This window comes from Carassius auratus, chromosome 29 (genome assembly GCF_003368295.1).
Source record: "Carassius auratus strain Wakin chromosome 29, ASM336829v1, whole genome shotgun sequence".
In the NCBI taxonomy this organism is placed as follows: domain Eukaryota; kingdom Metazoa; phylum Chordata; class Actinopteri; order Cypriniformes; family Cyprinidae; genus Carassius; species Carassius auratus.
The window spans coordinates 13,128,324-13,148,988 of record NC_039271.1 but is presented as its reverse complement, the minus strand read 5'-3'; the positions used below and the strand labels follow the sequence as shown (position 1 = coordinate 13,148,988).

General features: G+C 37.7%; 1 protein-coding gene across 1 annotated transcript in view; it reads right to left on the bottom strand.

Moving 5' to 3' along the window:
- Positions 1-4,933: 4,933 nt before the first annotated feature.
- snd1 (staphylococcal nuclease and tudor domain containing 1) overlaps positions 4,934-20,665 on the bottom strand; it is a 158,907-nt gene continuing 143,175 nt past the window's right edge. Inside the window, exons 19-24 of the mRNA XM_026209660.1 lie at positions 20,326-20,449; positions 18,027-18,096; positions 16,605-16,718; positions 14,040-14,243; positions 7,362-7,406; positions 4,934-5,837 (exon numbers count right to left, since the gene is read on the bottom strand). Of these exons, the coding sequence (XP_026065445.1) occupies positions 5,772-5,837; positions 7,362-7,406; positions 14,040-14,243; positions 16,605-16,718; positions 18,027-18,096; positions 20,326-20,449 (623 nt within the window). The 3' untranslated portion in view covers positions 4,934-5,771. The remainder of the gene's footprint in view (positions 5,838-7,361; positions 7,407-14,039; positions 14,244-16,604; positions 16,719-18,026; positions 18,097-20,325; positions 20,450-20,665) is intronic.

Sequence of the window (20,665 nt, the reverse complement as noted above, 5' to 3'; positions counted from 1 at the left end):
CTAGCATACTCATAGAATTTAGCTTAAAAGAGCCGTTTACGTCATGTTTTCAACTAAAATTGCTTTAATTTACACGTCAACGGTTTTGGAACCAGAAAAATTGGAACCTGAAAAATTGGAACCTGAAAAATTGTGACATCATACACGTGTATTACGTGCTCAGCCTATAGAAATGCGCATGTGTGCAGGCCTTTAGTGTCTCTTTACAAAGTGACATCGCCATCTAGTGGCCTGGCATGCATGATAGAGCATTTTAACTTTTCAAAAGCACAATGGAAAAACTCTTCTGCTTTTAGTACATTCGTTCTGTAAATGTACCCTAATAATACTGATCAGCTTGTGTCAGTTTATGTAACCCCACATTTCAGTAGACTCGAATACAATTTCATCAACCTCAAACCAGAAATGATTAGTTTTAATTTCATGTTATACTGGATATTACTCATCATCATAATTAATAGTATTCACTGTTTAATGGTTACCACTACTTAGTCTAATACATCAAAACTTGGGGATTTCTTTTTTTTTATTTTTTTTTTTATAATTAATTATTATTTAATGTATTTTTGAAACATTCACGGAATCTGCTGAAGTACATTCTGAGGTATGTAAACCCCTAATTTGGACTCTGGTTTAGAGAGGGAGACACGCAGGAGAATGTCTTGGGATGTCCGGTGTGTTGGAGAGCCGGCCGACAGGGCGTGGCATCTGAGACCATCAGTACCAGGAGGATAATTATAGAATCACCTGATGTTACCGTAGCAACAGAAACCAGAGGTTCACATGTTCATCCCAATGTTCTGCACTGCGTTGCTACGGAGACACCCTCCTCTCCTGTTAGCACAACTGTGAACACTTAATCTGATCATTTTAGAGAGGAGCCATGTCACCTCAAGCACTTTTTTCCCCTGCTATATTATATATGACACCAACTAGTGCTTAAAGAAATGAGACAACGCTATTATACCAGGCCAGATAACTTGGTTTCCTTCTCATGACAGTGAGAGATTAGAGTTCTATCAAACAAGCCCTCTGAGATAGCCGGGCTCACAGCGTTAGTAAACCAAATACATGGAGATGGGGAAAAAATGGTCAACACTATGTCAAGGCAAGTCACCTTTATTTATATAGCACTTTTAACAATATAGATTGTAAAAAAACAACAACTGAACAGCATTAAAAAAGAAAATAGTGTGTCAATAATGCAAATGATGCAGTTCATCATTGAATTCAGTGATGTCATCATCCAGCTCAGTTCAGTATAAATCATATCTGTGCAATCAAGTCGACGAAATAGCTGGAAATTAAGCGTCCCCAACTAAGCAAGCCAGAGGCGACAGCAGCAAGGAACCAAAACTCCAAAAAATTATGCCTCGGCTTTAAATTCTAGAGAGCTGTTTTGCTGTCAACATTGACAAGTGACTGAATAAAAATGATTTTTCAATGTTTTGTTCACCAAACCTGCATTTCTTTGATCAAAAATGTAGTATTTATTATTATTTTATTAATTTAACATCATATATATATAGGTGTACATCTCACTCGAGTTTTAAACAGATCCTCTGTCCTCAGGTTAGCAGACATGTGGCTTTCATCAAGAGGAGAATGAAAGTGACTCTCACTGACACTCTATAGATAATTACACTCTTTGTCATTTATCTCTGTGGAGCGCAGCTAATGAGAATCCAACATGATTCCACTGACATTAATGTTCACAAGTAGAACGCAGTAATTATTTTCACATATGATGTGAATATATGCCTATAATCTTTTCAGAAGTTTATCCAGGATCTTATTTCATCCTCTGGCTGCCATGGTGATCTAACGGAATGATGAGTGAGGAGAAACCGGTATTTCTGGACTCCTTTTGCCGCTCAATCTGCCTCACGGTGTGTGGCACATGACCGTCGGAGGCAGAAATCCTCTTATACCGCTGCCATTAGAGTTGCCCTCTACCCAACAAGACCACGCCACTTCCCTCTCTCGCTCTTGGCTCTCACACCGACCTTGCCTGAGCATCTGGAGGTCACCAAGACACATGCAGAAGACACAGAAGCCTCTGGGAAAAGGAAGCTGAGTTGTAAGAGCAACTTACCCTGCCCCAAGAGATTGAGTCTGGGATCAGAGTTCGCAGCTATTGGGTCCCAGCAGGGGCAGGAGGAAGCATTTGTAAGGTTAATAAGAGTCAAATACAAGGAAAAACAGAGTCTATATGTAGCTTAAAATGATATCAAAATATAACATTAAAGGGGTTTTCCTTTCTCTTTGGAGTGTTACAAGCTGTTCGTGAATAGATAAGATCCCTAAAGTTGCAAAGACTAAAGTCCCAAGTGATATTCTTTATAAAAGTTAATGAAATGAAAATTTTACCCCCAAGGCATCCAAGATGTAGGTGACTTTGTTTCTTCAGTAGAACACAAACGGAGATTTTTAACTCAGTCATTTAATGTGAGTGGATTGGAATCACATCTTTGATAAACATAAAACATACACCAACAAAACCAGATTAAACCCAGCGGGTTGCGATGATACATTGATGTGTAAAAACACAAAACATTCGGTCTGTGCAAAAAACTCAATGGTATTTATATAGTTTTTTTAACCTCTGATTTTCACTGCAATGTCTGAACTGTCCAGAGCCTGATTATGCCTTCTTCAGCCTGCGAGTGAGGCATCCTCTTCTTCTTCTGAGAGATAGGTGACTTTTCAGACCTTGCGGTAAAAAGCGATGCGATAGAAATACTTTTCAGTTTCTTGCACAGACCGATCGTTTTGTGTCTGTAGATCTGTTTTTCTGCCTTTTTGATGGGTCAAACAATGACCTATTCCAAACTATTCCAATGCAGTCTGCACAGAAATTCTAAATGATTCTCTTTTTGATTGCGTCGGTAGTCAGCAGAAGTGTTTGTCATAAGTGCACAGTTTGAAAGACAAGCTTTGTTGAAAGTCTAGAATCTGATCCAGTGTTCGCTTAAGGGGATTGTTAACTCAAAAATGAAAAACCATCGTTCACTCACCCTGATGTCTTTCATTTATTTTTTCCTATAGAGCAAAAAAGGATGATGTTGAAGTACTGTGCTTTTCAGTGCAGTTGCAATGAGAGCTTAAGATTTCAAGCTTCAAAAAAGCAAAGAAAGTAGAAAGTAGTCCATATGACACATGCGCAGTATCCCAACTCCTCTAGATCCATACAACTGCTTCCCATGAAACAGACTTGAATTTAAGTCATTATTAAATTAAATGAAATGGGGTGAGGTGGAGTGGAGAGTGAACGGTCGGTCCCTTTAAATGCTAACAATTGTATTTATTTATTTTTTAAACATTTGACTACATTGACCTAAGTGCTGACATCTGTTCCCTCTCACACCCAGAGTGTCCACACCATATAGAGAATACAAGAACCAGAGGGAGGAGAGAAAAAAACACAAGCAGGTGAGTCACACAACTGCACTGTACAGAGCACTCAATGGGTCAGATCATGTATAATGTATAACACACACTCACAAATATATACACTGTATGTGTGTGTGTATGAACATTACTAGATTCACTGAGGGAATTTTATTTTTTATTTTTTTCATGGAGAGAAGCGCTGACTTCATTTGGAAATCACATTATGTCCTTCTGTTAAAGGCCAAAACATATTACTGTACATAAATGTAGTTAGATCTCATTAACCTGAAAATGAGTTTTTTTTTCCCAGTGTTTTGACTTAATAAAGGACTGTTATAAAGCTGAAACAGCACATCAGCGCTGCAATGAGACAGAATCTCTATTCTAAAAGAAATAAACTAACATTAGAGAACAACATTATACCATAATCTCATCAAAGAGCCCTTAGCACAGAGCTAATAAATACCCTGAGTTGCACTGGGGAAAACTGGGGGGGTTTATGGTTCTTTAGGGCAGTGGAGAACAGATGCGATAATGTTTTCAGCAGAGATGATGGCCATTCAGCTAAAGCCCCAAATGCAGGGGATTCCTCATTTGAGTCTCAACTGATCCAAGTGCAGTTTCAGCAAGAGACCCAACGCTCAGCTCCATCATGCTGGTGGATCTTTCACTGTTCTGAAACCAAACATGGTTTAATTCATGAGAAATGCATTAAGTAACATTTTGTCTCTTAAAAAAACCACTGAGGGAGAAACATGCCCAGGACTCATCAAATATACATGAATTGATCTGCTTAGCCATCATACACTTTCTATTTTGTAAATACTTGCATTTAATTTGGAACATGAGGATGCTGTAGTTAATGTGACAATGAAGACCGTAGTCATGGCTGTTGATTCAGTTTTGTCAGTACAGGTATGCATTACAATTTAAAATGTATTCTACATTTTATAATATGACCAAATAAATGCAGTCTAAAAGACTTTTAGCAAACGCTTTACCAAGCAAAACTTTTAAATGGTAGTGTATGTGGGTATAAGACAACAACTTATACTATATAGAGACTGTATTAAAGGGCTAGTTCATCTGAAAATTATGATTCTGTCAAATTATCAAACCATTTATGAGTTTCTTTTTTCTGTTTGATACAAATCATGATCTGGTCCCCACACTGACTTTCATAGTATATATATTTTTTCCATGTTATTGAAGTCAATGGGGAGCAGAAATTGTTTGCTTATGCACATTCTTTAAATTATCTTCATCTGTATTCAGCAGAAGAAATAAATACATACAAGTTTGGAACAATTTTGCGTTTGAGTAAATTATGATATATATATATTTATTTATTTATTGTATTTCATCAGTATTAAGTGTGACTATTAATATTAAAACAATGAAAATACCAGAAATATTTTTTTCTCAATTTCAGCACTGGTGTAGTTACTGTGTTTTGCCTTAGTGTAGTAACTTTTCTGTATATATTCAAAGAAAGGAACTCGGCATCATCACAACTCTCAAATCAAAAGAAGACAACACGGCACTTTGCTCATTTTTATTTGTCAGATTTAAATACAATGACGGTGTCGACCTCAGAAGGAAATAAATTCAAACACTGTTTCTGTATTGCAGGCAAGAGTGTGAAAAGAAGAAACGATGACCGTTGAGTAAACCTCACAGAGTAGGCAGAGACGCGCTTGTAAAGATGCTGGCAGAAGTTCTTTTGCCACAGAAAAAGAGAAAACACACATCCAATACAAAGTTCAGAAATGTCACCGAACACTCAGATCACATCAGAGAGAGACAAAAATAAGTTCACTTGGTTAGTTTTGATCTAGCTTCAAAATATCCAGATATATTAGATATTGAAATATAGAATCTCATGATTAAGGAGGTGTTTTCTCATCAAGCTGTTGAGTTCATGGTTGCTCTGTGCATCCCCCTAAATTTCTTTAAATGTCTTGCCCCAAAATATAGAAATCTGATTGGGCAGATCAGGCTAGCTAGGAAGGAGTTTGACAGCTGGTGATTGGCTAAAAATTCACATGAGAAAGATGATTGGCTAACATGTCAAAATGTAAGATTAAAGTACGTACGTTGGTCCTATTTGAAGCAGCTACAGGTAGAGTTATCTGTAGCATAATCGCTTTTAAAATATACAATTAAAAATGATAAGAAACAAAGCCCTTGGGCAGAAGAGACGATATGCACAGAGTATATAAAATAAAAATAAAAACAGAGGCAAATGTTCAACATTAAAAAATAAAAAATAATAAAAAATAATGTATACTGATGTTTTGTTTTTCATGATTTTAGTTTTTTTTTGTGTGTTCTCTGCGAATGCATCTTGTCTTCCACAAGGTCTTTGGAACAACGACTTAGCGGCGGTACCCGAACTCATCCGCGTCGTCATCCCGGAAATCTCCATAACGCCAAATATTGAGCTGCAAATGAAATGGAAAATAAATCAAAGAAAGACTTAAAATGTAGCTGTAACTGTACACTGTGGGATTGTCAGCTGTGCAAGGGTGAAAACATAAAAAAAAAAAAGTGGAATTACTTATAACAAATTAATTCAGATTTAGCTTTGCTGGAGCAAGGCTGACGAAAAAGTATTAAATTCACACTTTATTTATATTTCGAGCATTGTACTCGTGCATATGAGACTTTTATTGACCCTGTGTTTAAAGCATCATAGATCATAATGAAGACAAATACTCAAAGCAGCAGATTTTTTTTGTTTTAGATGGGCTTCTTCTGTGCAATTGGTATGAAAAAAAAAACATCTAAATAACTACAATGAAACATTAATAAGCAGCAAAAAGAGGCTTTAAGTCATTTGACAGCACTGATTCACCATCATTAAATTCTGATAAGCATTTCTGCCCATGTATCCGTAAGACTGAGGCGCAGATGGCCAGTGTGTAGACAGGATCATTAAAACACGAGCCGGTCTGTAACATCATCACATCTCAGTAATAACGAGGCGAATGCTCGTTTACGGTGCTCTTTATCTCCAGTCCTTTCACATCCAGTCACGCGTGGAGGCTTTTTCCTCCAACAGATTCCATCACAGCCCTTTTATTTTAGATCGGTTTTGCCACATAAAGCAGCAAAATGTTTTATTTGTGCGACAGTGAATCATTTCAGCTTTAGAAATTCTTTGGGAAGATGGGAAATCATTTTGTATGTCATACAGAGGCTTTTAGGTTTTCTCTCCATTTCTATCATCGGTGTGCATTTGGCTGTTAACTCAGAGAAAATTAAGCTAATTAATGTCAACGATAATTTGCTCCATTGTTAGCAGGGATATCATCCTCATCATCTAGCGCTTGGGTTGGCATGGTTCTCTCTTCTACTCGAGTCTTGTTAAACCGTCATTGGCCTGTCATATGGAGCAATGTTTTAGCCAAAAACTACCCAAAAGCCGATGTTACAGGTGAGAAAGCTGATTGTGCGAGCTAAAGCCTGTTCTGAAAACAAAACCCTTCAGTTTTCTGTGCCAACAAGGGCATTAAGCATTATAGACCAGCAGAAGGGAAGAATAGCATATCACTAAATCTTCATTTGAATTTGAGTTCCTAACTTCATTATGAACATTATGAACTATTTGGGATCATGAATATAAGAGGTGATCAGTGTTTGCGGAGAAAGAAAAAAAGACGGCTGATTTCATACACTGATCTCATTCCTTTTGCCGCTTGTTAAACGCACATGTTACTGTGGTGCGTTTTAAAATCTGAGGGTGCCATGAAACACCTTTCAACATCTGTGGATAGTGCTTTTTTAGCAGCAGCGTCCACTTGTTTGGTAAATAATGGAACCTCATCCTAGTGCGATCTATAAATAAATACATAAATGTAAATAAATAAATTGCTGCAAAATAGTGTGGTTGACCAATCAGAATTTACCGCAGTGCGACGAAGTGGAAATAATTAAAGAGGAGAGTTTAAATTTGCAACCCTTACCCTGGCACTCTTGGCAGATTCCTGGGTATTCAGATATTCAGTCACCTATTACAAAAAAAAAAAAGAAAAAAAAGAGTGCATTTAGACAGAGAATGGCTTAGTGTTGTGTTCAACTTCTTTAACAAACCCAACCAACATCCTTCAGCATCTTCAATCTAATAAATCACACACACACAAGACATTATAAAGGACAGAGATTGCTTTAAAATTGACAGCATTTTCCAGGATTGATGCGGTCTGGAATCCACATCAGCCAATCACAGTAAGTGCACCTAGTTTAGAAGATGATGTTTTAACAGGACTTCATCTTGTCGAGTCGTTTCCCTGTTCATCAGGGTGGCGATCGGAGCTGTGTGCTTACAGAGGATATATTCAATAATAAGTGAAAGTGTGGGTGGTTACAGCCACTATACTGCGTGTCTCCTGCTTTCTTTCTCTTCCTGCAGCCCACAAAGAGCTGCATCACAGACACAGGCCTGAATAACATCGCTTCTGCCACAGCAAGCACTGAGAGTCACTGACTGAGGCATAGATGTGTCAGAAAGCGAGACTGTCTTCGTTTCTGGTTCAGAGCAGTGTCTGCAATATTAGAAACCTGGAAAGGGCTGTGTTTTCTGAAGTACCAGGTACGGATGAGATCGCAGCGGAGGAATTAATGCACAAAGATGGCAGATGGTGCGCTCTTTTAGCTCTGTGTTTGCATGTGGGGGCTGTTATTTCGAGGGGGTTAATTGGCCGGCCGAGGAACAGGTGATTTGGTGCTTTAGGACATGCATGAAAAGACGGCAAAATACATTTGGACTCTGCAGCTGCAGAGAAAAGTGCAGCTAATGCAGCCTCCATCCATCAAGCTTCTGACGCTCCTTGACATGCACCACCGCGCGCCATGTTCACACACACCATCATCAGCAGATTCACACACTACATAGGGGCTAAAAATCCTGTGCTGCATCAAAGACGCCAACATTACAGCTGTGCTGATACAATCATGTATGACAATTCATCAGCATTTCAAGATTAGGGATGCAGAGATATTAATGATTCTGCTAAGCTGATAATTACTACCGATAAATGGCTTATATGAAAAATTTACATTTAGATTTAAATCTACAGATTCCATTAGAGCATGGCGCTAGCGATGGCAAGGTCATGGGTTTGATTCCTACAGAATGCATGAACTTTTAGAATGTATACTTTGAAGGCAATGCAAGTCACCTTGGATAAAAGCATTTGTCAAATGAATACATTTAAATAATAAAATGTTCTGCTAAAATAGTTTAAAAATAAAAATTATTTTAAATGCCACAAGTGAATTTAGGTATCACAATATTATAATGCACAGTCTAAACAATGGATATTGTACCATTGACCATTTGAAGTCCAATAACTGATATAGTTCTTGCGCATCCTTAATCAAGATATCATTCTATTATTATATTTCAATCAATAGTATTATCTTGATGCATTGTGACTAGGGCTGGGCGATATATATATATATATATATATATATATATATATATATATATATATATATATAAAAGATATCTCGATATTGTCAAAATGTTTACGATATTCGATATATATCTCGATATGTTTGCATTTCCATTTAAATAATAAAAAAAAACATGATTTTCTTTTGCCCATAAAAAAAAAAAAAAACACACACAAAAAAAACAATTTAGATTAAACAGCTTATTTAAGCAGTTAAAAAAATCTAGACCAAGAGATCACTTACTGCTTTTTATTAAATGAATAAATGTAGGCCTATATGTAAGGGAAGCAGTGCAAATTAAGTACAGAAAGTGGATTCTGTCAACTTTTTAGTGCATGCAATTCACAATTTACACTATGCAACTAAGATAAGTATTTTATTTTAATTTTTTAATAAGTTTTTAAGCTAAGAACACAAGTCTGTCAACTGTCTGCGGTTTTAAGAGAAGCTCTGTAGCATGAGGTGCTAGTTGCTGAAGCACATAGCTATTTCTTATATATAAATATATATAAATGAATAGCAAAGACTTTTGCATTGTCTCTGTCTATATTATGGAAACTGGTAAACATATCAGTGAAATTCCCCAATAGTAATTCCAATTGGCCATATGTTTCTCTATTCAAACATCAGCGGTCGAGTAAGTGCATTTATTTTGCAATCACAAATGCAAACAATACAGTTGAGATTTCACGACAGAACACAGACCGGCTGAACGACACTTGCATTAGATCGCTCAATTCCAGCTTGTTAGTGTTTTCAGATTATCGTCGGCGGCTCTTCCGCAATGAGGATGAGCATGTGCGCATGGTTGCCAGCTTGCTTAAAATAAGCAAACACGGGCAGAAAATGTATCCTTGTAACAGTGGAGCTCTGATTCAGAGATTTAAACTCTTGTTATCTGGCAACCGCTATCATTAAGCTCTCGTAGTAGAGGGGCGTAGCGCAGTTACAGGTTCCTTTTTTGGAGATTCGGCACGTTCTTTTGGGAAAGTATGCTTGAATTATTGAAATATTCAATATTCCCGATATATTCAAATTTGACATAGTCGTCAAAATTATTCCGATACTATCGCTAATATTCGATATATCGCCCAGCTCTAATTGTGACACATTTAGTCAAAAGTGTACCGCCATGCATATTGTATCATGTTATGATAGGTGTAATATGAACAAAATGTTTTCGCATTTTCGTCTTTATTTTTTTGTAACAATATATCACAATATCACAATTATTTTTTTTATATTCACACTTTTTCTTATTAAAACTATAAAAAATCTTTCGGTAAAGAGCAGTGATTTCCTTTTTTCTATTAACATGAAAGACAGCAGCTGGTATTATGAGGCTGCTGTCACTTAAAGACCGAATGCACAGATTCAAAAAACTGATATACAAACATGAATAGTTGCCAATACAGGCAGTTTTTAAATTTTTCTGTATTTGACCTCTGAATTTCAATATTCTGCAGAAAAGAACTGAATTGAGGATCACATGCTGTCTGTGACCGTCTCTCGGCATCAAATGATGGGACAGTGATCAGATTTGTGGTGTTCTTAGAAATACTCCATAATATTCAGTAATGCAGGCAGCCTGAAAATCGAAGCGTTCATGGACACAGCTGCACAGCATTCGAAGAGAACAGTTTGGACTTTGATCATCTCAGTACAGAGATTAAACAACAGAAAGACGCCAGAGCTGAAATGGCTTCTCTGTCCCAAATCAACCCAATTCAATCCACAGGGCACTGGAATGAAATGGGGTTTTTAGGCAGTGATGCGTGTCATTCAGCATGTGTCCTGGCCCTTTTGTGTGGAAGAGTGTGTGTTTGATAGTAGAGGAGCAGAAAATTCCCCATTCTAAGCTTAGCTAACTTCTACTGGTTAATGGAGCTGTCAGGAGCGAGGCAAGATGGGATAAGACTGGACATGGGTAGCCTATAAGTGCCTGATTGCAAGCCAACATGTACCTGACTAGAGTCAGATAAACAAATTATACTTGGGTTCCTTAAGACCAATTAGTTGAGCAAATTAAAGACATGTTTAAGGTATAAAACAGGAGAGTAACAGAAATTGAAACCACTATTTTAAAAAGACAACATTCCATAAAATGCTAAAAAGCTACAATTCTCACAGGACAATTTCATCACATAACCAACGTTATAGAAATACTACACCTCCCTTGGGCTTTATTATCTATATTGTACAACTCAATATCACCAGAATATGACGGTAAGAAGATATTGACAGTGCTATAGTTTCATCAAGCCATCAATATAGCACCATAGGTTTGTAAAACATCTGAGATCACAACAACTTTCATACTTTAATTAATGTCTCCAAGGATAGGTCATTATACAGCAACACAACATTTATTACTAAATAAATGTGTTTATGGACTACAGTAGCTACCATAAAGCCATACTATACATTATTATTACCATAACATTTTGTACACAATGGTAATTCAAAGTGCTTTACATAAAAGAAAAGAAAATAATCATGAATAATGTATATAATAATGTATAATTATTTCTCTTGACTTATCTGTCATCTTGGACTTTGCACTGCATTCTTGCTTCAGAATTTGACAGAAAAAAGGCATCTAATAAGGCAGCACGGCGTTGGAACAAAACCTTTGCATGTGAAGCCCACATATGATGCCATAAAATGTATAGGTAGGCAACACACCAGGTTTTTATTAGACATCTCATCTAGCCTGCCAGGATGAGGAAGAACATCAGTGAAAGAGAGACAGACTGACACACGAATAAGAAAGAGCAGTGTTTGACAAATACAGGGAGGGAAATGACACATTGATTTCGACTATCGATCCCGAGAACTGATGAAGCTCATGCACACTTATCGGAAAGGCCTGCGTTATCTGTGTGCAGATGGAGAGAAAGTAAACCGGTTGGCATTATCTGTCACTCTCTCGTACTCTTACTCTGTCAGAGAGACATCCTATATCTGACTCCTACTTTCACTCTAAAGATTTATTTTCCCTCTTTCATTCGCCTTATACAGATATTCAAGGACTTGTTTTTTTTTTTTGCACTAGACCACAGTGAATGTGACGCACTGACGGACGAGTGGACTCTGTTCTAGAATATTCAGCAGAGTAAAGATTTGCTGATAGTAGGAAGTCAGGTGTCAAGCATGGCAGATACCCTTCAGCAGCAGAGAGGACATGGGGGGGGGGGGGGGGTTGGGGATCACAGAGAACAATGTGTTTAAAAGGAATAAAATATCAAAAGAAAGACACAAGAATGGGGCGGGGGGGTTGCAGGTGGGATGGCACTTTGTATTATGAAGGCAGTGTAAATAATCACTGTTTATTAACAGTGTTTAAAATCAAAGCTAATTTACAAAGGAATGAAAGGTTTGATCCACTGATTTGTCTTTAATTCTTTATCACGCCGCTTCCACCGACATGCAAATACATGCAAATTTCCAAACTACATCCTCCTGCACATGGCGTGCTGCACTGGAGGCCAAACCAGCCACAAGAAAAGATGAAGGAGAGAGAAGGACAGAGAAAGAGAGCGTGAGTGGGAGAGATAATGAATGAAAGAGAGAGTGAGATGAGAGAATCTTTATAAAAAAGCCAAGGGTGAAAGCAGAAGCAGAAAGGAAAGACAAATGGCATGGTGCCACCAAACCATACTAAAGTGCCAGTACTGTCCCTAAAAATGGACATCTCATGCCAGACGGACTGTGGACTCGATCTGGCATTCAGGATGTGCCCACCATGTACATTTACTAATAATGCATGTAATAACAGTGTAATAAGATGGTTATTACACATGAATAAACAGGCAAGGGTGCTTTAATGGCCAGAAAAAGAGGCATGGTATATGTTTTTGAAAAATATATTACAATCTTCAGATGATGGAATATAAAGATGTTTAGTAATTTCTGTACCACAAGCATCACCGAATGAAATGGCAAAATAATGATCATTTTGCTGAACACTATCTGCCATTGTTCAGACAAACGGATCCCACTCATAAACTCATGGTTGAGCCAATGTTGAGGTGTTAGGCTGGTCGGGATGCTCAAACACTTTAGAGTGAAAATCAATCTAGAAATGTACGTACATTGAGCTGTAATGCTGAACTAAAGCATGTGTGTACAGTATTTGAGGTACAGTATGCCTCAGCAAAAATGTGTCCTAACTATGTGAGTGTGAAACAGGAGCAGAAGTGAGTGCCACTGAAGTCAGACAGCACAGCTCTACACAAGCACCTCAAACTACCTGTTAGCGCATCAGAAAATGAAAAAAGAGAGCACGAGGGAGAGACAGGGACGAGTGAACCAGAACACTAGTATTCCTATGGGAACAGGGAAACGGTGGACCTGAAGTGGCTGTCACAAACACCCTCCATATGCTCCGAGTCTACAACAAAAGTTCATCACAAGCAGACTGCCAAGAACAAACCTGTGTGGCTTGATTCAGGAGTAAAAACTAATTACGTCAGGGCGGCAGAAGACCATAGGATAAATAGTTAATCAAAGGGTGGGTACAAATGTGTGCTTAACGGGCTGTGTGATTTATTGAAGTTGTAGTTATAGTATTAGTATTGTAATTTCACAGGAGCACTGAATGAATACAATTATTTCTTTTACAGTGAAATATTACAATAATAGTAGTATTTTAACAACAATACATAATCAAAATTTTAGCGCACCTTTAAAAAAATAAACAAAAACAAACAAAAAAGCATTTTCAATCAATTTTGATTAGAAAATGTTATTTTCCTCTAATCATGATGGCCTAGAATAAGCTAATCTCTGACAGTGAAAACAGCTTTCATATAAAGAGATCTAAATGCTCATACTATCGAATGAAGGCCTTTAAGCTCTTGTGTGAGCGGCAGTGTGTTCGTTTGCACTTGACACAATGTCACAAATGAATGCAGCAAGTTTCAAGAATTGGCACAAGCATTACATAACAGGAAAGGAGAAAGAGACGAAGTGAGAGTGAGAAGGATAGAGAGAACAAATGGTCAGTGCTTCATGATGATACAAACTGGCTGCAGTCAGAGGCCCCAGTGAGGTGCATTTCAGGGCACAAAGATTACAGATCCCACTTAAAGCTACCGCCACCTCTGGCTCAAGCTATCTGATCAGTGGCTCCACACTCACTATTTGGGTTCTTGTATTTAGATGTATGCACGTTTGTCACTTACCATTTTCTGGAGGTGCTTCTCTTTCCGTACGTCCACCATTACAAGTCCTTCTTTCACCAGACCCAGACCTACATCGTCTTTTGAGTCAGCAAACTGCAGCGTGACGTGCGGGCAGGCAATACCACTGTATTCAACATTCAGCAGACACTGTGTGTTTTGAATGTCCCTGACCACACTGTCCACGGCGTCAGTCCGAGCCTCTTCCTGTGGGTGAGGTTATCATAAGAACATGTCACATTTCTAAAAATTGCTAAAGTTATACACACTATTGATAGACATTTCAAAGTCCTAAATGTGCGCTCTGAGCCAATCAGACTTGAACGTTTAAATTCATCAAATTTACACACACCCTCTGTGATAACAATAAATGCAGATTTGCAAACAAAAAAAAAACGGATCAAAATACCTCTACACCAACACAATGTTTCACAAATGTTTGACGCATGAGGTGAGAGATACAGATCTGATCTTTCTCGCGCTCTCTCTCTCTCTCTCTCACACACACACACACTCGCTCTTGTGAGCCAACACACAGTCTCCATGGCAACCTCAGAGCATGTTTCCCTTGGGGGGAGTTAAGGTAGGGGTACGAGATACAGAGGCCATCCAGAACGATAGAAAGAGGCAGAGATAGAGAGAACAATGCGCTTACTTCAAAAGATGGACAAGATCACAAAACAACAGTAGTATTAACAGGGCAGGTGGCACAATGACACACACACACACCTACACACACAATCAAGCTCCGCACACAGACCAGGTGTGCTTCCTTTCACATGCATTTTGTCACAATTGAGCAACATGCAACTAACAAATAAGCTTGAACTAGAATATTAGAATTCTATCATGCTGCTTACTGCTAAGTAAACACAGAGTATAACAATTAAAACAACCCCCCCCCCCCAAAAAAAAGAATTGCAGTATACTATATTTGTTACATCACATGACCGCACTAAAGGCATATTTCAGCTAGTGGTGTCCAGTTTCCAAAAAACATATATATATATATATATATATATATATATATATATATATATATATATATATATATATATATATATATATATATATATATATATATATATATATATATATTCATGCAATGTAGTTTGCTTTTGTTGTATACTTTACACTTTGGGAAAATGTAGTGTATGGCTACTCAATGCAGGAAATCAGCATACTTTGCGGAAATGCTCAGTAATACGGTTAGGATGCCATTCCAACCATAGTAGAAACAGCTAAACTAGAATGACTCATAATTCCAGTCTTTTATAAGCTGGATGTTTCTCTAGATGTGCGCACATACTCTATGTAGGGGTGGGCTATATGGAAAAATAAATCATGATTTTGTTTTTCAGGAAAATCACAATAATTGTTTCTATTACGATACTTTAGTTAAAAAATAAGAATAAATATCAACATTTAAAATACAGATAGTATACAAATAAAACGGGTTCAAATAAATTATACACTGCTTCTTATTAAAGCAACTCAAAGTTCTTCAGTTAAGAGCAGTGAGTGATGTTTCTTTTTGTGTGTTGTTGTTCTAATAACATTAAAGGGATAATTCACCCCAAAATTAAAATTCTGCCATCATTTACTCACTCTCGAGTTGTTTTAAACCTGAATAAAGAATGTAAAGAATTATTATTATTATTATAAATTTCTTTCTTCAAAAGAAACAAAAAAGTTATTTTGAAGAATGTGGGTAACCTAACAGTTGCTGGTCCCCAGTGACATCCATAGTATATATTTATATATTCTCAAAGTCAACGGGGACAAACATCTGTTTGTTTACCCACATCCTTCAAAATATCTTCTCATGTGTTTAGCACAAGAAAGAAATTAATACAGATTTGGGACAGCATGAGAGTGAGTAAATACTAACTGAATAATAATAAAAAAAGTGAACTATCCTTTTAATTAATGACAAGTGGCAGCATTTTTTGTTTTATTAGTTTGTTGCCACCTTAAAACCTGAACGCATCTAATATACAGCCACGCTTTTGTTTTTCTCTCAATTGTTTACATTCAATTTAGACATAACCAGTTGTGTTTATATGTAAACCTTGTGTATTTTTGACAGTATTACCATAATCAGGCACAAAAGATAAAAAAAATCAGGTGCTGTTTGACAGGCATTTTAGTGTGCGTGCATCAGATGTACACGCTCAGAAAAAGTGCATGTCAGAACAGCACACAAATGAAGTGTTTAACCGGCAAGGCTTAAAAGCACATGCAAATAATGTACTTATGTGATTGCAAATAAATGCAGTGTCCCGTGAGTGTAACTCTCTACCGCTGAAATAACATTTGAAGTAAATGTATGTTGCGTTGTACAGTATATTGAGACAGAGGGACCAGAACTGCAACTGATAAAATGTATGTTGTAGCACAATACTACGATATCATTTCAAAAGCAAATCATGGAGACATTTTAATCATCCATGATCAAACATTTGTGATATCGCACACCCCTAACTCGATATGTCCTACAGGACCTGTTTGAAGGCCATGTTGTGTGATGAATCACATGGGTGTGCATATGAATGTGCAAGAACTTACATCCTGTGGGACCTGAATGAAGGCAAATGCGTATTCTGTAGCCTGTGGAGGAAGTGTACGTGTGCTGAAGGCTGGGGGAAGAGCTGCAAGACGTGTGGAGGATAATATCTCCCTCTGAAACGACAAGAGAGATCGTCACATTGCTGTGTTATAAAACAGACTTCATACCTCTTTTATACACTGACTGCCTGTACAAGGTCCTCATTAAACGGAGGAGGTGTGAGTACAGCACAACAGATAAAAGCAAAGTCAAGGATAACGCTTAACTCCTCCACATGCCACACTCAAAGCCAGCAACAGAATGTGAGAGACACACACTCTCTCTACTGGGTCGCAGATGAGCACTGTGGTCATGTGTCTTTAACGCAGAACATGTGAATGCAGCAGGCTAAAGAGTCAGCAATGACACACCGCAAAGGCTCTTTTCAGCATTGAAAATGAAAAATACAGGCGGACAGAGACAAGAAAAAGGAAAAACAGACCCAAGACAGATGGAAGTACAAAGCAAAAAAATTGGCTTGTTCTACGTGGGGGGTTATACAGCAAATTTCCAGAGGAAGAGAGTCAGGAACACACTTTAAGAACACAGTGGACAGAAGTATTTGGAGACAATGCGTGAATGCCATTGCATTAAGTAAGATAAACCAGGTGACATTTAATCATCTAACTGAAAGTACTTCACAAAAAGTGACAAGTTCATTCAGAAACTTAAGTGTCCAAATGCTGTACTGTATATTAAAGCAGATTCTTTTAAACTGAGGCACAACACTTAAACGTAAGTTATAACACTTAAACCAAAGACCCCCCCAAAAAAGAGAGGACTTTAAGCCATAAACTTCTGATCGGGCATTAAAATAAAGATATGTCCCTCAAAACACAGCGTCCAGTGAATCAGAGTGATATGAAAGGCAATAAACAATGATATCAGATTCAGCACAATGCTCTTGCACCAAGGGTTAAGATAAGCAGAGCAAAGAGATGCGGGCAAAGAGAATCAAAGAATGAGGTGGATAGTCTGTGAAAAGAGAAGAAAGAGGAAGGCACAGGGTATACAGAGATGAGAGAAAAGACCTGTAGTGTTAAAAATGTTATATCACATCACCACCTGCATATTTTCTCTTGTGCTGGCATGGAGCCTTCCGACTCTGGCACAAAAACAGCAAAGCATGCTGGGTACTGCACCCTTTCAAGCTACTTTTAAGCATTCTAACATTATTTTCCTCGCAAAAATGCATGTATTTTAGATTTATGGAGAGGAATTGTGTGACTGGTGGATTTATTGCTGGCTTCTGAAAGCACATGAAGTATTTTAAACAATTCAGAACATTCATCAGTCAGCGGCTTTCTAAAGAGACGCTCTACTCTGGAAGTGCAGTGCTACATCCAGATTACGTGTCAACCTCTCGCCAAGCAGATACTCACATTTCCATAGTCGATGTAGTAAACATGAACCTTTGCTGGAGATTCAACTTTCTCGATGCGAGCTCTGTACCTACGGAGAGAGAGAAAGACAAAGGGGAAAGTGTCAATTTCAGTCACTGATCAGAGAAAAAGAAGCACTGGATGTAGAACGTCTGAACAAAAAGTTAGGCTTTGCAACCACATTGTACTTTGGTATCGAAGTTTGTACTGACTTTCTGGCTTCAAACTGCGTTTTCTTCATGGAAATGAGTGAAAGGCACCACACCGGGCAACAGATACCAGTACTGAGGTATAAGTGACCTAAACACTAGTTTAGTGCCCCTTACTGTACAGTACAGATGGATCTTTTATGGGTCAGAGGAGAGAGTTGATCTTGTATTCATAACCCTGTATCTGAAAGTGTAAGAAGGCTCTCATATTCATAGTGAGCAGTACAAAGATCTGCATGACACCTCAAACACAAGAGAAAAAGTCAGAGAAGAGTTTCTGTTTTTATCTACTCAAACTGAGACATTCCAACCCACTCGAGACTCCTGCCCACTCCAGACCATCTACTTATGCTAAAACACCTCAATAATCCAAAAACCAGCGCCTGATCCAGGGACCCCTGCTCTCAAATACGTCTTTCTGCTGGTTCCAGACTGATTTGTCTCCTCCCTCCCTGCACCGACTTAATGAGCTCTTACACTACAGAATGGCATAGTCCTGATGTATTGTGGGAAAACACGGCCCCCAGAGCCAACTGAGATGCAGAGAAAGTGCCTGTTAGCAGCATAAACATGACAGCATGGTAAGAAAAAAAAAAATTCCCCACTTGAAGGCATGAACGACTTGAAAAGAAAAACTTGTAAGCAGTTAAAGGAGAAATTCTAGGATGGTTGTTGGGTGGAGTTCAAACGAGCTTTTAACAGAGCAAGACGACATCAACCAAAACACCATGATATGCTTGAGTAATGACTCGTCCCAGTGAGAATGCAGCCAGTTCAGAGTCTATATGAGGAAAATAGAAGCTTCCAAACTAAAGAACAAAGAACTCATTAAAACAGTCCAATGTCCTGCAATCTACTGTAGGGCAGATTACCCCAATAAAAAAATGGAAGTAAACTGAAAAATACCAATAACCAACAGATGGCTCACTATAAAACTATTTCAACAATAAATATGGTTTAATTCCTGTAAAGACAAAATGGCTCCTTTTTGCTTTTATTCTTATCATTCAATTACGCTTTTAAGTGAAAAACAGGCCTATTTCGTTAACTAACAAGAGAGATGTCTCCAAAAACATTTTAATGGGTAAACGGAGTGGGAAAAATGGGAAAAAACGGAAAGAGTGTTATATGATAACAAAACCAAACAAAACTATTTTTTTCTTCTTCTGAGAAATATATTTTCAATCTGAGTATGAACAATAAACACAAACTATGCAGCATATAGTAAAAACTATTGCACAAATTGTCTTCAACGATACAGTGCAAAAACAGTGCAAATGATTCACAAACTGCACACAAAATTAGCGAGAAATATTCAGAGTGCAACAGAAAAAAATTGTGCAAACTATCTTTATGAACTGTATAATTATATAATGATTTACTTAGTATACATAAAAAACATAATAAAAATGATCGATCCGCTGGCTGTAATCTGTGTCCGAATCGATTTTACCGGGACATCGCCTAGCGACCCAAGACATAAATCCCAGTGCTTTATCAGATATGTACCACTGTTTCATCCTTGGTTTTGATTTGTTTTATGTCAAAGTACTCTGTTGAGTGTTTTTGTGCTTTTTTGTATGTTTGTATTCATGCACTCAACAACAGACTTTCACTTTGTTTTCGTTCATTTTCCAAAACAATATGTTAAGTAGTAGTTCAAAAGACTAATTATTGGTTTAATATGGGACAGTTTGAACCAATCTGGGCTCGGGGGTGGGACTAAGCGTCAACAATCATTTCTGTTTGGCTCAGAGAAATGAAAGGATATCAATGGATTTGATATTTAAATGAGTAAATAAATGGTAATGATAAAAAGTATATCTCCGAAAAGTGGAGAATCACTTTTTAAAGCAATCAGATTGGATTAGTGGTTCAAAAGTTATTAAACATTAAAGAATAACAGTTATTCTCAGTCTTTGAGGGTTAATATTCCAATATTAGAGATTTTTTCCTCCAATTCTTTCTTTATAATTTTTAATCCAATCTGGCATAAAATAAGACAAATAAATAATTTAAAAAGTCTATTGGTGAAACCAGGAAACTCAGCTTTTATAGCAGATGTCATTAAAAGATTTTTTGGCTCTTACCATTCTCCGTCACCAAATTTCGCAATGCAGAAATCCCCTCTGCGCGGGGAATAGGATCCTTCTACCGGAGGCTGGGCAGCTATCTCTCCTCGCATGCTCTCCATCAGGCTCTCAAGCTTAGTACCTGCACAGATGAGGATGACAAAAAGGTGAACATCTCCATGCAATCCATCACACTTCCCAGCAAAGTCAGTAAATTCTGGGCTAGCGTTTCCTGATTTGGCTCCATGTTTGGAGAGCGCCAGAATAGCAAGCAGAATCCTGATGGTGTGATTACATAATTTATACTATAACGGGACGATTTGAAAAGGAGAAGCATTAACTTGCGACCGGCCTCTGC